Source organism: Limulus polyphemus, unplaced genomic scaffold, assembly GCF_000517525.1.
Source record: "Limulus polyphemus unplaced genomic scaffold, Limulus_polyphemus-2.1.2 Scaffold1498, whole genome shotgun sequence".
Lineage (NCBI taxonomy): Eukaryota > Metazoa > Arthropoda > Merostomata > Xiphosura > Limulidae > Limulus > Limulus polyphemus.
This window is the reverse complement of record NW_013667108.1, coordinates 35707-52755: the sequence shown is the minus strand read 5'-3', so window position 1 is coordinate 52755 and position 17049 is coordinate 35707. Positions and strand designations below refer to the sequence as shown.

At 36.6% G+C, this 17049-nt stretch overlaps 1 protein-coding gene across 1 annotated transcript in view; it reads right to left on the bottom strand.

Moving 5' to 3' along the window:
• Positions 1 to 17049, bottom strand: part of LOC106463845 (dynein heavy chain 1, axonemal-like) — a 233622-nt gene that overhangs the window by 205105 nt on the left and 11468 nt on the right. Inside the window, 3 exon segments of the mRNA XM_022391464.1 lie at positions 4990 to 5144; positions 6930 to 7182; positions 10879 to 11010. Coding sequence (XP_022247172.1) covers positions 4990 to 5144; positions 6930 to 7182; positions 10879 to 11010 — 540 coding nt within the window.

The window sequence follows — 17049 nt, the reverse complement described above, 5'->3', positions numbered from 1 at the left end:
AAATTATAATAAACCAAAATTAAAATACTGAATTAGAAACATACAAAATCGAAATAAGCAAACCAAATATTAAACCATCATGAAATGCATTATAAATACACTATACAGAAAATTTACAAAATACAAAACACGATTCAAAAATGCTACAATGAATAAAACAAAATTAAAAGCATACAAAACCAAATTTGAACACAATCAATTAAAACTCAAAACACAAAATAATCTAATGCAATAGAAAATACAAATAAGTTCAAAGTACAAAAACATAATAATAATAAAAAGAACACAGTTAACATGGAATTTAAGATGTAAAATGTATTCAGAACTGATCTCCTAGTAAATGCAGCCTTAGTAGGTTTGACGATATTACTTTCAGGATCCTAGCTTGCCATCACACATATCAACAACAGTAAGCACTATTTCATTAATATTTGATATGGTGGCTACCAAAACAACATATTTCCTATAATATTACTTCATGCTGGCGAAATATATTTAGCCTTACATTTCTATTTTAACTTTTAACATCTCACAGGTTGAGTTGATTTTGAACTTTCAATCTTGACTAGTTAATGAAGTGTTGAATCTTATGAACTGCCTGAAAATGTATTGCATGTAAGAAAAGACCATGGTAAACTTCTCAACAGACTTCAGCCCAACATTTTGGAAATCGACCAATCAGGACACAACCCACCCCTTTCTTGGAAAAAGTCACCTGGATGTGAATGTAGCCTTACATTATTCATGGCAAATGCACTCATCACTGTGATAGCTAAACACATTTGTGTTAAATGGTAACTCATGTGCAATACATAGCTTCATATGGAACACTGCACATGCAGCTACTTAAGTCAGACTCCTGACAGTGCCAGCCCATGGAAACAGTCACCTTCCAGCAAATTCAGCTATCTCACATATATATGAGTTATTCCACTATTCTTTGGTTGTCACAGAGATAGAATACAAGTCAAATGAGGAAAGGGAGAGGACGGCAACAAGTTCCTTACATCAGAAACTGAAATTAGATGAATTAATTTACAAGCAGTGAACAAAGCTTCCTACTTTAAACGTTCCTTAACCTATCTATTCACAACCCAAACCTTCTCTCTGATACAAGTATAATCACATTTGACCCTACAAATATATCCATAATTACATTTTTATAGTACACAAAAAAATCATAACACTGTAATAAAAAGTACACAAACAAGTAAAGCAATCATATAGCTAAATGAAGCAGTCTAAATTTGCCAACCAAATTAGGGATTGAAAATCATTTTAAAATATATCCAACTAGTATCACTTTACTTGTTTGTGTACTTTTTATTACAGCATTTATTTTGTTTTGGATACTTCTTATAGCAATTCTATAAATAACCAACAATCCCTACTTTCCATCAAAATCTTATTTTTTTCCTATTTATATCTTTATAAATTAAAAATATTAGTAGGTATTGCTTGTTTTTTTTTTTATTCTGAACAAACAAATTGTGATTTCACTTCATAAAAACTGAGTCACATAATGTACAAACATCTTAGTTGCCACAACTGCATGATACTTATTCATCAAGTTTCAATGAAAATGATGGGTTTATCATGTTTTTCACCTAGTGTGGTGTACTTTGTATCTTTTTTCAGTGAGAAATCACATGCTTACAAATATTTCAGTTTGCGACCTAATTTTTATCCATAATAAGAAAACAGAGAACATGCCATGTTTATTTCTTAGTACAGTCTAAGCTAATCGCATGCGGCTTGTATTGAACATATTAAATCTCAATATTTAAAACCAAATTATTTATTAGCCTCAAAAGTTGTACTCGTCACATTCATGTGCATAAATAGATATACATAAAATGATTCAAATGAAAAAAGAAAGCATGCCTATTCTGTTACCCATACATATTCATCATAAAATATTAACCTATGTACACGTACAATACAACTTCACTGTTCAGCAGCTAGTCTGGTTTCCATGGCAACTGATGTCACTGACAGTTGTGCACTCTCCACATGTTGGGCCCCAGAAGCCATCTAAATGGTTAAACGTACTTCAACTCAAGTGATCTCAAAAATAAATGTAATCACAATCAGAAATAGGCAGAAATGTTATATTCTGTTATTAATATTCACATTTCTTGACTTCAAATGCAAAAATATATGCATATACACACACTCCAACATAGTAAGTTCACAAGAAATAACTTGTGCCATTATAACATAAGTTAAGTAGCAATCAGCCTAAATCACCATGTTTGTCCCAGTATTCCTGCCATATAGAAGTGTTGAAAAATCTACACCAGATATATACAAAAATAATTAAAACAAAAATCTAGCAACAACATACACATTTTGCCTGATTATACAGTCTGTATCAATTTCTCATGCTATTTTAGAGCACAAATCCTTTAATGCCCTTCAGGAAGACTGGTATATACCAACCAGGCTATCGTGAAAGCAGAATCTTCCATACAAGCACAACAAAAAGTTGTGCCAACTCACATGTAAAATTATGAGTTTGCTCAGAAAGTTTATACAACAAATGTCTGACAACATCTGCCACATAACTTAACCTGAGTACTTGGAAGCAGGAATTGCAAAGTCCTTTCACCATATTGGTTCATCAGAGTTTCCAGTGAACTTCAGCAGTCAAAATCATCCATCAATTTCCCGAGGACCTTGTCTAATAACTTAATCAGTTTTAGTTGTGTAGACAGATCAGATCAGATTATTGTATGATAAGAAACCAATGTCTCACTACAAAATATTGCTGGATTGCTTGATAAGTAAGGGTTGGAAACCTTCTAAAATGTTGATTTTTCAACTAACAACTGTTCTAACCATACAATAATCAAATGGCTATCATAAGATGTACTGCATGTAACATCATTTGATAGCTCAGAAAGTTAGGGTTGCAATTCCCTTTAAGCAGCAATTCTACTGACTAAGCTGCAATCCTAACTGCTGTTCAAGCCATTATAATTAGGAGGTCATCAATGCTGTCTCTGCCAATCATCAGAGCAGACAAAACTGTTCCTCCACTAGCTTCCCTCATCTGAATTTTCACAAACATCTCATCAGCTGAGACAACATTGTATATAAAGTGCTCTTATCATCATAGTCAACCTGCTCATCCAGTGGTGTAGAGTTTACAGTCGCTGAGGAGTTTGATGTATATATGCATGCCAGGTGACAAACAATTTCTGAATTCTAGTATACTTTGCTATGAATGAAGATAATGCATCTTGAATAGGATACTAACTCCATCAGGTAAAACATTTTTTCTAAATCTAGTTAAATGGAAAAAGGCAAACTGAAAAGAAAGAAATACTAAAAAAAAATTTTTTTATCAGAATGAATTAACATGTAAATGTGCATGCCAGACAACATATATGACCCCTACTTCATCTTATTGAGCTGTCAGAAGACAAGATACAAGTAAGTCCAGACAAAAATGAGTTGTTTCCTTCTTCCAGGCTTGTACCACAACCATATCCAGCCATCAAATGCAAACTTCATTTCTTTTAACATACAGCCAGTTTACCAATTTCCTGTATTACTCATCTAAACATCAGGAGCTTTGGACAACACCAGTCAGTTGTTGCTTAAATACATGGTACACTATCATGACATGCAGTAGATGCTCAACCCAATCATTTTGGGCAGGAAGAGTTAACAAACTTAGCAAGCATATGCTTGACAGTCTGTACTGTCCACTTAGCCAAACCACCAAACTGAGAATGAAATGGTGAATTGTACACTTTCACCATATCTAAGACATACAAATCTGCAAAGAGCTGGCTGTTTAAGTAAATCCTTAATTGATGTGGATTTTGATAGACATGGAAAAGTATGATATTGAATTTTTTGATCAACACCGAGAAAATGGACTGCACTAATATGTCAGTCAACAGAAACAGCCCTATTGGTAATCTATAACAGCCAGCACATACCAGTTACCTCCCTCAGTTTTGGGAAGATGGTGAGCTATATCCAGAGTAATTCTCTTGGGAAGAGAACCCACAACTTTTGTGTAGTTTTTCCTGGTGCATCTAGTTCTTCTTCTGGGCAGCTCAGTTTATATAAGGTCTACACTATTGATCAATGTTTGCAAATAATATGTGATGCTCCCTGGTGCCATCCAGTCCTTGAATTATGCAAAATCTGAAATATTTCACAACTTAAAGCTCTGGAAATCACTAACTAATTACAGATCAGCTATCACATCTCAGTGGTTCACAACAATGGTACAGCATGCCATCCTTCACTCATAAGTGACTAAATAAGTGACAAATGTTGTGCATGCCAGTTTACATTTACCAGTTTGTGATGGACATGTACTACCTTGCTGACCAGCAAGTAATACCAAAGCTAGGTCTAGGTTCTTCAGTTGCTCTTCCTAGAGTTCCTGAATGGTCATCCATGGTATCCATCAAAATGAAGAATAGCTGTTACTCATGTGATTAATTGTCTCTACTTCTGCAATGGCTTTAACTGTTGCATGGTGTTTAGGATCTGAACATTCAACAAACAAAAATGCTTTCATAGGCTGGCAAGGTAATCTATCAGCATATTTTGGGTTCATAACCCAAGCAATGTTGTATAACAAGGATGTACTATTACACAATTGTATCTTCCAGATTTTTGAAGTTTATTAGCCATGTCATCATTGATACACTGTCCACTCGAAAGGTGAAATTCCTACCATACAAGTAATGGCAGTAATGTTTGGCAAATACTACACGTGAAAACAGTATTTATTTCTTCATTTACATCAAAACACCAGCTTATCTTCCATTCTATTTTTGCAAAATTTCTCATATGAAGAATATGAGAAGTTTGGTCTAATTTCACAGATAAAGTCAACCCAAAATGATGGGGCATAAAAATTAGGGGATTATAACTTGTGCAAATAAATATTCATATTGAATTCTTACAATTGTCTTCAAATCACCAGCAATTATATCATTTAATCAATTAAATACTTACCTTTTGAAGGCTCAAAAGAACTTTTATCTGGAAGAATAACATGTGGAAATAGACTTGGGTATTTTGTTATAAAAGTGGTCAGAGTCATGCTGTTAAGAGCTCGATGATATTCCAGAAGCATTTCATTGTTAACAGCATCTATGCACCCTTGTAAGCTACAGTATAAAAATATAAAATTTCTATATCTCATTCTAGCTTATTTTAAATGTAACATTGTAATGTAAAATCTGTTTTGTTCTTTAGAAACTTGCTCATGTATTGTTTTAATGTCAAATACAGTGCAATTAAATCATTATAATAAAATTACAATCTTACAACAAATTAGTTTAAAGTTTTAGAATTTTCATGCCTGACTAAAATAATCGGAAATGTTATTAGAAGGTAAAATTGTACATTGTGAAAAACTTTGACACTTTCCTGACTAATTAACTATCAGCCCTTCATAATTTCCACCAGTTTGTGAAGAACTAAATTTAAACTATTAATGAGAGTGAATGAAATATGTAAAAATACAATCTTCAAAGAAACAATTTATATGAACAAATCACTCATTACTAACATCAGCAAATTTTTAATAAAATATTCAGAATATTATGAAAAATATTTTAAACCTAGAGTGTCTACAATATTTTAAGTCTTAGTAAGTATAATCAGCTTTTCAAAAGGTTATCAACTAACTCCTAAGTAATCAAATTGTTTTTATTTCAGATTTGTAAACTTAAAATTGACATATGTAGTGCTTAAATTTTCACTGAAAAATCTAAACGTAAATAAAACTCAAAATATTGAATATTTCTATATTCAAATTTTGAGCTATTCTGAAAGATTAATTTTGGAGTACCATCAGTTTTCTCTAATTTATAACATTTATGATTTACGATATGCTGACTTAAACTCTTGCACATTCTTTATCCTCTTATTGGCTTTAGCAATAATTAGAGAAACTCCTATAGATAAAGGTGTATCTGTTTAAATCTTACTACTGACATTTCAGTATGCAACTCAAGTTCAAATCTTATAACTCAATAATGTTTAAAAAATTAGTTAAAACCACAGCTTGAGCTCTTATATTGCTTTCATTTTTGATAGTTACCTAAGATATTATACACACCTGGGACCCAAAAGAGAATATAATTTTAACATGTTTTGTTACTATCCCTTCAAGCTGCATAAAGTGATATAAATAAGAACAAAAACATGCATACATCATTAACCACCATAACCTTCATCCTCACATCCACTGTTTATGTAGGTTACTGAAAAACTTAACAGTATTAAAAATTTGCAGAAAAGAGTGATAACCTAAACAGCCACATGCTTATTCAAAGGCTTAAGTTCAGAAGTAATTCATTTTGATTTATACAATTGTTTACTACTCAAAACAAATTGTAAAAAAGTATGGTAAAATTTCAATGAAATTTATAGGGAAACTAATGCATAAAATAGTGACACACCTATTTCAAAATTTCTGCATTTGCAAACAGTAACTTTGATGAAATAAAGAAACAAGTTACTTTCATAATATGTATATGTCTACAAGTTATAAAGTGGAGTTGATGAAATCTTCAACTCAGGTAACTTAATTATAGTGAAAGATTTCCTTATACATATACCCATTTAATACTCAAAGGTTACATCCACAAAGTTTATTGAGATTACATTGAATACTACAAGATTGTTTGGTTACAAAAAATGTAAATAGTAATTCTGATGAATAGATTATAAAAACATATTCTAGATTCTTAGAATATGCACACAATGCTTTATAAGAAACATATCTATAGGTTACTAGAATACCAAAGTAAACTGTGAAAGATTCACTAAATCTCCACAACATGCATAGCTACATTAATGGCAAGAATAAATTTTTTCTTAAAAAAAAATGCTATGTGATTAGTCAATTACATTACTTTATCATTTTAAAATTCTATTTTCATTACTTTCTTTCTGGTTTTTGATACTGTGTGAAACCAGTTCTCTTCCAAATGCTGGATTTTACTGATTCTTCTAATGTTGGAAGACCTTCTCTGGGCATGCAGTCTGCATATAGATGCAAAAGGAGCAAAGCTTCAGTTTGAGACCTGTATTTTAATGCACTTACTACACGTTTCACAAACTTGAAAGGATCCTCAGCACTGAATATCAAATAAATACGTGGTATAAAATATTTCTGTCCTCCAAGTTTTTTTCCTTCTATAAAAATAAGGAAATTCATAAAAAATATATTTAAAAAAAATCTTCTGAAACTTATTGCTCATAAACAATACTGAAATTTCGTCAAATATAAAATCATAGTATTTCAAAAATTCATCTGATCTAAAATATAAACTCCTTTAATTTAGCATTTTTATGTGTATGTATACGTTTTTATATACATATATATTTGTATATTACATATATAGTATACTGGGTTCTCAGAAATTGAGTTCAGTTCAAATGCTTCAAACTTCACTCACTTACCTTAAGTAAAAGGAATAAAACTGAAAAATGCATTGCTTATTTGAGACATAATAATAAAACTATTACAAAACACAGCCTTGTCATTTGATCAGGAATACTACCTGTTTTTAACAAACATGAATATCACATGTGAGGGTTAGCTTTAGCTATATTCCTACTTTAAGTAAAACTTTAAATTGCCCTATCAAGCAAAACTCTTACACTATTATGATAATAAGCGCATACATAGCATTACATGAACAATAAGTTACAATTTCTAGTAAACTTTCACTTTAGGAGGCCTATCTGTGTTTTACTTTGAGCTATTTAGGTTTAGAAGAACTTGATTTTACTTGATATTAGCTGCAGAGGATTGAAGTACTTCTTTATGATCTAATTTCTTTAATTTAGTAAAAGCTATTTTTTATACTTAAGTTGTTATCTTAGAGTATTTGTGTTTATGGACATAATTTCCAGATCAGTAATAGAAGACAAAGGATGTAAAGTTGAGCATGTAGATACTTGATTCTATTGAAAGTAAAATTAATTATAAAACTTTTCTTAATTCTGCCACCCAAAGCAGTTTCATACCTTACCCGGTTGCAAAGACAGGCTTATTAACATTAGGAACTTATGTGATATTAAATCATCACACTGTATATTGTGACTAGGTGTGAAGAGGTGAGTATCTATTGGAAATACATTTTCAAGTAAAGAAAATGTTAATTTCTGAGTCGATACCTCACCTCCACACATAAAATAGCTAAAATCACACAATGAAATGGTGGAAAGGCCGGTGCAAACATTAAACCTGGATGAGCTTCCTTTGTATGTTTTCTGACACTTGATAGCAAGGGCTCCATAAGAGCATACCTGGTGAAGACTCTATCCCACCTTGACCAGGATATACTCTCTGCCTGGAAGGAAATGTAAAAGAGCCCCAAGTGTCACAAGGCCTTGGTGTAATTTTTGCAAGATTAGCCAAGCACTATCACACAAGCAGTTGGTGAGCTAAGAAGTGTAGTGTGACTAGGGTGTGGTTAGATCATATAGTACATGTCTGACCTCTACTCAACTCGACAGACAGAGACTGGGATGATGGACCAGTCCTACAGCAGAAGAAGTACACACTAGCTGTTTGAGTGGTCACCTACATTACACAGACAGTGGACCAGTAAAGGGGAAAATGGGAGGAGGAGAAGAGAAATGGAGAGATAGGCAATGGGTGAAAACCTGAAGAACCCATCTGTTGGCTGAAAATGAAGACCAAAGGCTGGCAAAGTGAGACAGATGGGCTACCACAAGGTCAGATTTGATAGGTAGTCACCGATAAGATAATTGATGACTTTGATGTTGTGATGCAGGAGGACTGGAAGAAGGAGAAGGCCAGGATACTAGAATGGGAAACAGAAGAACAAGATTGAAAAAGACAAGTAATCAAAGTAGACAATGAGGACTGATACTGGGCTGCCTTGGCCTGGGTCTCCAATGAGTCCGGAACACCACAGAAGACTTTTGGGTGAAGCAAAGGAATCCGATGAAGATCAAAGAAATACAACAAGTCTCAACAACAGAGAAACCAAGTAAGGAGGGATAAAGCAAAAGAAGAAGTATGTGATGAAAAGAAGAGAATGCACCTATCCAGCAAGCAATGATGTGCCTCAGAAATAAGGTGAAGTAACAAGAGGTAATGCAGGAGGGTGGTAAGAAAGAGACAAATGGGGGAAATTGAGCACTAAAAAAAAAGGAGATAAAAGTTAAAAAGTCCACCCTACAAGCAGGTAAAAACTGGTAATCAAAGAATAGAAGTATAGAGAGGCTGTAAACTAGTAAGCTAAGATAAAAGGGTCAAGTATATGAGGAGGACAAGGCATGTTAGTACAGGTGTGCAATTGTTCAAGAAATGAGTCCACAGGAACCCTAATATCGGGCAAAAGAGGGAAGACAAAGTAAACTTGAGTATGGATTTTATGTAGTAAAGCATGGAAAGATTTGAAAGACACAGGGGACAGAGAAAAAAAAACATATCTGCAAAATCATGTCTAGAAAGATTAGATGAGTGAAAATTTTCTTCCATAGATAAAGTTGTGCCTAAACCACACCCTAGTGGGGGAAATAGCTGGTCAAATAATCATCATCCTGGTCATGTTCAAACTGGATGGGAGGAGGATGCCCAGTATGCATGAAGAAACTCACAACATATTGAACAATGGCTGTCACAACAACAAGTCTCCAGTAGACACAGGTCCCTTATTAGATGCATTGTCACTATCATGAGACAAAGTGGAAGTTACCGTCACTTGAGAAGTCATAATGACAGGTAATCACCAAATGCTTTTTTTATTAAGTGAAAGTAAAGAAGCCATAATTGATTTGTTAGACAAAAACACTAAACCAGGTAAACTTGAAAAAAAAATTAACTCAGTTGTAAGCTACTACAAATCTCAGGTAATTAATTAACAATCTTGGAACACATCCATTCTAGACAATGCCAAAGAAAAGAATGAAGTTAATTTGAGTGCAAGTGCTTAAGGGGGGTGATTTGCAAGGAGTTGTGTTGCCATCCTAGTGGTGGAAGGCAGTCACTGCATGATGATGTCATCATGCACTAGCAGAGTTCACATTAAATGTTTTGTTAGGTAGGAGGATGCTCAAGGCTATTGGCATGCAAATCTTGTAAGCAGATGTGTGAAGGAAGCAAGCTATTCTATATACAGAAGTGAGGTATCATTTTGGAACCATTACATTTAAACATGTAAATATAAAATATAAAAGATTCTAGTGATTAATTGGTAGAACTATATAAAAACTTACATCATTTAACAAAAGAAATGAAATTTTGTTCAGTCAAAAATGTGTACCCTCAATTTATGTCTCAAAATACTATGATAATGATCCTTTAAGAGAGTTCTTTTTTGTTTTCGTACTAGGCACTTCATAAATATGTCAAAATTTATTTAAAAACTGCTAAAATAAGTGTAGAAAATTTATTTCCACTGCAGAACATTCACTAAATATTGTACATAATATATATATATATATGTACACACACACACACACTAATATAATGTACTATGCAAAATGAAAAACTTAACATTTTTGTTAACTGCTAAAAATGTTCACAGGACCTTTATAACAATTTTTGATTCTAGTGTATTTAATTATGAAAATAGATACTGTATCATAAATGAATTATTACCTCCAACAGCTAAAATATTTTTTCTAAAACTAGCTAGATGGAAAAAGGCAAATTACAAAGAAAGAGACTAAAAATAAACTATCAGAACAAATTAACATGTCTATTAAAATATTACACACACAAAATACTAAAAACCTCACAAATCCACACAAAATCTTTTGAAACACTTTGCAGTTATACACTTATCTGTAAATAAAGATGTATAATTACTATTAATCAAAGTAAAAATTCTAGTTAATCGCAGAACCTACTTCTAGAAGATTTTGCAAACAGTGATGATTCTCTTCTATCTTCTAGATCAAAAGCCCTTCTAACAATGTAGAGTTTTCTCACTTTGTCATAACCAATAACTCCTACATCTCTCCAACAATGTTCCTCTTGACCTGATAATATACAACAAGCATAATAATCATAAAATGTGCGGAATGGATTATTCTTCTGAATAATTCTTTATAAATATGTTTTACTCTGTATTATCCACAAGTAAAAAACAGATGTTCCATAGCTCAAGAGATCAGCAATGCTCACTAGTGTTCAGGATATAGCATAACTGAAAAGAGTTTAAACAATCAGTATTATAATATCAGATAATATTTATACCCTGTTACCAATCTGTAGTATACAAACATTGTATTTTTATTACCGTTAATGATTATGACGACCTGTAGAGTAACCGAAATGTTATTGTTAGTTGTTGAACTTAGTATTAAGCATAAAAATATAATATATCTTAAAGAGAGAAACTGAAATAACATAGGAAAGATTTCCGATGTATCCAAAATGTTCACTGCCTGAATATGTTTGCAACTGTTGCTGTGGTGCTTTTGTTTCTAATTAGACATCAGTATCCACCAGATGAAGCTATAACTTAAATTATATTAAACATTTTAGTTACAGGCAATTAGCTAGCAACAAGCAGTTTAATGAATAGTCTCTACTAATAAAATATGTCTACAAAAACACATTTTCTCTTAATAATGAATAACTTATGGCTAATACAACCTAATGACACAATTTATTACAATATTAATGATATAAATTTCTAGGTATATTTATCCCAAAGTTATAATTTTCCTAAATGAAAATGTATTTCCGATAGGTACTTCACTCTACTCACAATATTAGCTCTTCTCGTTTTGTATTGTCCTCTATATGCAAACATTTTCAGAAATGCATACCACAAGCCTTCATCCTCTGTTATGCAAATCAGCATGTGTCACCTCTCCACCAATAGGAGAGCACTACTATCACGTGACTTATGTAACTCCCTCTATGAGCCACAACCAAATTATCACTTCGAAGTTTCGCAGATGACATGAGCACCAGAAGATTGTGGGGAGGACAGGTGGGAAGTATGAGTGAAGTACCTATCGGAAATACATTTTCATTTAGAAAAATTATAACTTCCGATAAGGTACTCTCTTTTCACTCACAAGATTAGCTTGAATCCCACGTTGAAATGGAGGAGGGACCAGTGCGAGGGAAGCACAAGTGTATCCCCGGAAGCATTCAGAGGACACCCCAGAAATAAAAGGAACAGATCAGGTGATCTGAGGAGGGGTACTGTACCATATCTGAGCCAGGTATCTCTTTCCTCGCCAGGAACATTGACATGATCAGGAGGATCAGACATAGCAGAAAATTAAAGGGAGCACAGCACATTCATGTGGGAGAGGATAGTTTAGCAATGTGATCTTAAACAGAAATCAGAATCACTCAATCCAAAAATGGAAAGTGGTCAAGTGTAGAGTGGCTAGGACACAACGGACCATACTCGGTAAGTGAACTATAACCAAAACCTCACTTGCTTGCTACCGTTATCCTCACAAGGGTAGGACGAGGATCATACCATTTTCACCTCAAGTTCCAGAGTCAAGAGGGAACCTAACATTCAACCCCAGGAACTCACAGGGTAGCCTAATGCCAGGGATCCAGAATGTGTCATCCAGAATCTGAGGGAAGTCCATCACATGCACTTAACCCCTGCAGCCGTAAAACTAGCCCAAAACAACCCCAAATCAGTAACAACTTCCTCACCCAATGAGGGAAAATCCAGGACAGAAGCAGAAACAGGCCACATAAACCTTCTGTGACCCACAACACAGAAGACAAGTTGAGAGGGGAAGATGGACAACCTAAAACCTGTGTGAGGACTTACATGACTGGTTCACTTGATCTCCTAAACCTTTCTTGCTGGGTACCAACATCCATGTGAGGGTAAGAGGAGGGCACCCAATTGGAGGGGTGAACTGCATTTGGGCATCTCAACTCCAGGAAATAATTACTCATCTGGAGGATCTTGTAACTCCCTCTACTCCGACAGAGCACCACCACCCTACTCTGAAATGAATGGTTATAGCCATCCAATAGGTTTCCTCCATGGTCAACCACCCCAGCGGCTTGGAACTGGTAAGTGGTAAGGACTCCCGTACTCCATTGAAAGAAGGGGAGGTGAAGTGCAGTGGAGAGTTCAGAGGGACTGCAACACCTGAAACAGTGCAATGGGTGATCACAAAACCCTATTTTGAAAAGCAGACCACACCAATTTATTAATCTAGGTATGGCAAGGATGGGCAGTAATCCCCTTCTGTTCTATCCATGCCATTCATGGGTGGTACGGTCCGGGATGAGCATATTATATGCATTTATCACAAGGAATTTACACTATAGTGATCTTGTGAAACACCCCCATCTCAAGGGTGAATGTACATAACCATGGAAAATGTATACGAATCAACATGGCTTACAGTGTGCATTTGATAGTAGGATGCCTGCGAATAGTTATAGTCATCTAAGTGGAACCCATTCCAAGTAGAAACAGAATACCTGGTCAGGCACCACACACCACAGAGCGGGATCTAAAGTGAAGCTGAAGCAGGGGCCTCTGAAAGAAAAGAAAGCATTAGTGAGGATTTACCTTATGTCACAGCCATTCCGAAATCTGTAGAATAGCCACAGGCAGCATGCAATATCCCAAAGAAAGCAGAAACAACAATGAGGTGTAGGTAGTGGGAGATGAATGTGTGCAGAGTCGTCCACATGTCCAATCTTAGAATCTCTTCCAATGGCCAACAATGGATTTGATGTGAGGAAAGGTGAAAGTGATCATGCTGGGAAAGAGACAAGGATGAACAGGCCAACTGGATCAAACACCAAACCCAATTGGTCAGGGTAACTGGGGAAAGATCACAAGAAGAGGAAGATTGCTAAGGGATAAAAAGACAGGAATGAGAATACCAGAAGGAAGTTAAGCAAGCAATATAATAATAGAGGGCACGGACAGGACAGAGGAGTCTATCCAGATAAGGACAAGGGTAGAGAAGAGATACAGAGGATAGGCTGATAAGGGAAAAAGAGGATTGACCTTCTTGAGCTGCAGAGGTCTTGGGAAGGAAAGCATGGTCCGGTTAAAGGATAAGGTAGGAGGAGTGGTACAAGGTCCTGGTAATGTAAAGGGTGAGAATATCCGATCTGTGATGCTCACAGGCCAGAAGAAGGAGAAAATCTGCCTTCAAAGAGAGGAGCAACAGGAAACACATAGACAGAGGTTCGACAGGAGGTATAGTGAGGGCATGAAGGACCACATTAATGTCACAGTCCATGAGTGATGGATACCTCAGTTGCTGATGGAACCAGAAGGAATGGATTAACATGGAAAGAACAGGGGAAGTAAAAACCCTGAGGAAGCAGAAAAAACGGAATGTGGCCTGAAACCCCGAAATCAAGGACACAGAAGAACCCCTCTCAAAGAACCATGTGAGAAACTCAGAGATACAGGGAACCATTGTGTGAGAAGCCTGAGACCCTGAGTCAATGCCCAGGAGTGACAAATGCTCCATTTGCATTGATATATGGCTAAAGAAGAAGGGCAAATGGAACAGGCTAAATGTGAAGCTACTCTGCAAGAAAAACCGAAACTCTTTACCAAGGACTTGACAAAAGCCAGGTGTGAAGATGGAGGAGGGATGGCACTGAATGGAGTACTGGTTACTGGGGTTGAGGGAGCAGGTAGGGACAGAAAGGGATGGAACACCTGCAGTTGAAGCAAATGAGGAAACCTAGGTTGAAGCAAATGAGGAAACCTAGGTTAAGCAGGCCAGTAAGGAGCAATCAGGAGGACCATGCATGGAGTGGCATGGATGAGAGAGACCATCTGATGAAGCAAACAGGTGGGAGGGTAAACATAAAGGAACAGATAAGATCAATCCTGGCTGAAGGCGTCGACAGCTAAGGCTCGAGAATGGGGGATCAGGAACCAAAACTGAGGTAACTGTGATTGAGGGTGGTGGAAAAGGCATCAATATGGGGTGTACCCAGATGCAGACAGAGCCACCGAAAAATGGCAGGATGCAGAGACCACTCCGGTTGGGGAAGATAATCAGTTACAAGATTGAAAGCACCAAGTGCATGACACGCCATCAAATGAGTGTGATGTGTGTGTGGGCCCAGTAAAGAAGATCCATAGTGTAAAAACATAGGGATCTGGACCTGGTGCCACCTTGGTGACTGATATAAGCCACCACAGTAGAATTGACGAAATGGATCATAACCAGCCAACAGCTGGCAAGATAAAGAAATTGACCCAAAGCCCAATGAACAGCCCAGAGTTTGGGAACATTGATGTCAAGAAAACTCTCCTCCACAGACCAATGACCCAAAACCTCCTGGTGATCCACCCAGGCACCCAAGCCCTGAAAGGATGCATCCGTGAACAGATGTAAATCTGGCTGCTGAGGAGGAAGTGGGACCCCCGCTGATGTGTGGGCCCTATTCAACCACCAATGGGTATCTTCTACAAAGGATGAGGAAAGAGATATAGAAGTATCCAAGGGGTCCTGGGTGAGGTTCCATTGATCCTGAAGGACCCACTGAAGAAACTGCATATGGGCCCTGCCAAGGGGTATGAGAGGAGTCATGGAGGACCACATTCCCAAAAGAGATAGAAAGGGCTTTCCAAATGGCCCGTTCCAAAGAATAGAGCCAGAGAGGAGAAGATTGTGCCCGATTGACTTGGGTGTTGAAGAAAACACCCAAATGGATAAGGTATTGGGTAGGTCAAAAGAAAGACTTCTCCAATTTGACCAACCAGCCCACCAGTGCAGCTTAGGCCAGGAACTGATGAGTGTGACAGGCTGATTCCTGTTTGGAAATAGCAAGAAGGAGCCAGTTGTCCATATAAACATGGAAGCACAACCTCATGGCATGAATATGTTGAGCAAAGGAGCAGACCATATAACAAAACACGTATGGTGCTGAGGCAAGGCTGAAAGGTAAGATGTGAAACTGGTACACAACCCACGATGAACAAACCAAAGATATGGATGGGAATTCTCCACCACAAGAATGTGTAGGTAGGAGAAAATTCCCACCAAAGAGAAAGGTTCGTCTCCATGGTAAAGTGAGGAGTGTGAACATACTGATTGAGAAGGAATAAACTGATGACAGCACACCAGTCCCCAGTCTTCTTGGGAACCACAAACAGGTGGAAGTAAAACCCCTGTGAACCTGGTGGAGCAAGAAAAGGTACCCACAGATAAATGAAATTCAAGAGATGAGCCCCACTGACCACATAGTCACTGGTACTGCTGTTGGCAAATCGTGCATTGTCGAGTAAATCATTGAATCATGGCACCATGGGAGAGTGACACAGGAAGAGGTTGGGAAGGGGAAGGTCAGAGGATAGGAATCAGTGCCACATTCGGCCCTGACTGTGACAAACAAGCTACCAAGTTAGTAAGAATAGAATGTTGATGGGCTATGGCCATCCATGACTCCAAAGACTCAGGAACTGAGTCAAACACATAATGCTGCAAAAATGGTGCCATGTGGAGATCCCTCAGATAAGGAGCTTGGAGATGAGTCCACACTAAATCTGCATCACAGCTCAAGAGGTCCCAACAAGAAACAAACCACGTTTGAAGAGGGAGGGAGAGCTGAGGACGACAGATGAGCCAACATAGAAGTAAGAATGGAGAGGATTTCAGCAGAAAACCCCTCAGGGTTCCTGTAAAGAGCCTCTGACAGAAGGTGAATGGAAGAAAGGTACCTTAACAGGGTTGTAAGGGTGTGACAAAAGCAAATAGATTGAGCTTGGGTAAGTTGGACAGTGTAATCTGGGTTGGCCCCCCAAACAGGTAGAACCGACCCTAACAACTGTTGGTCGAGAAAGGGAAAGTCCACCTGATGATAAGCAAGGGCAGACTGATCCAAGGTCCATGGGGGACAAGGCACACTAATGCCCCCTCCCAGCTGAGAGGTAAATCAGTCTGCATGAACCCTAATATCGGAGGATGAGGGAAAGACTAAATAGGGTCAGGAAGTTGTTTCATGTAAGACGAAAGGTCGAGGGTCATAGGAAACAGGTGTAAGGGACAAAACATCACATACCTGAGAGATAAAGTCTGAAAAGACTGATGATGGAC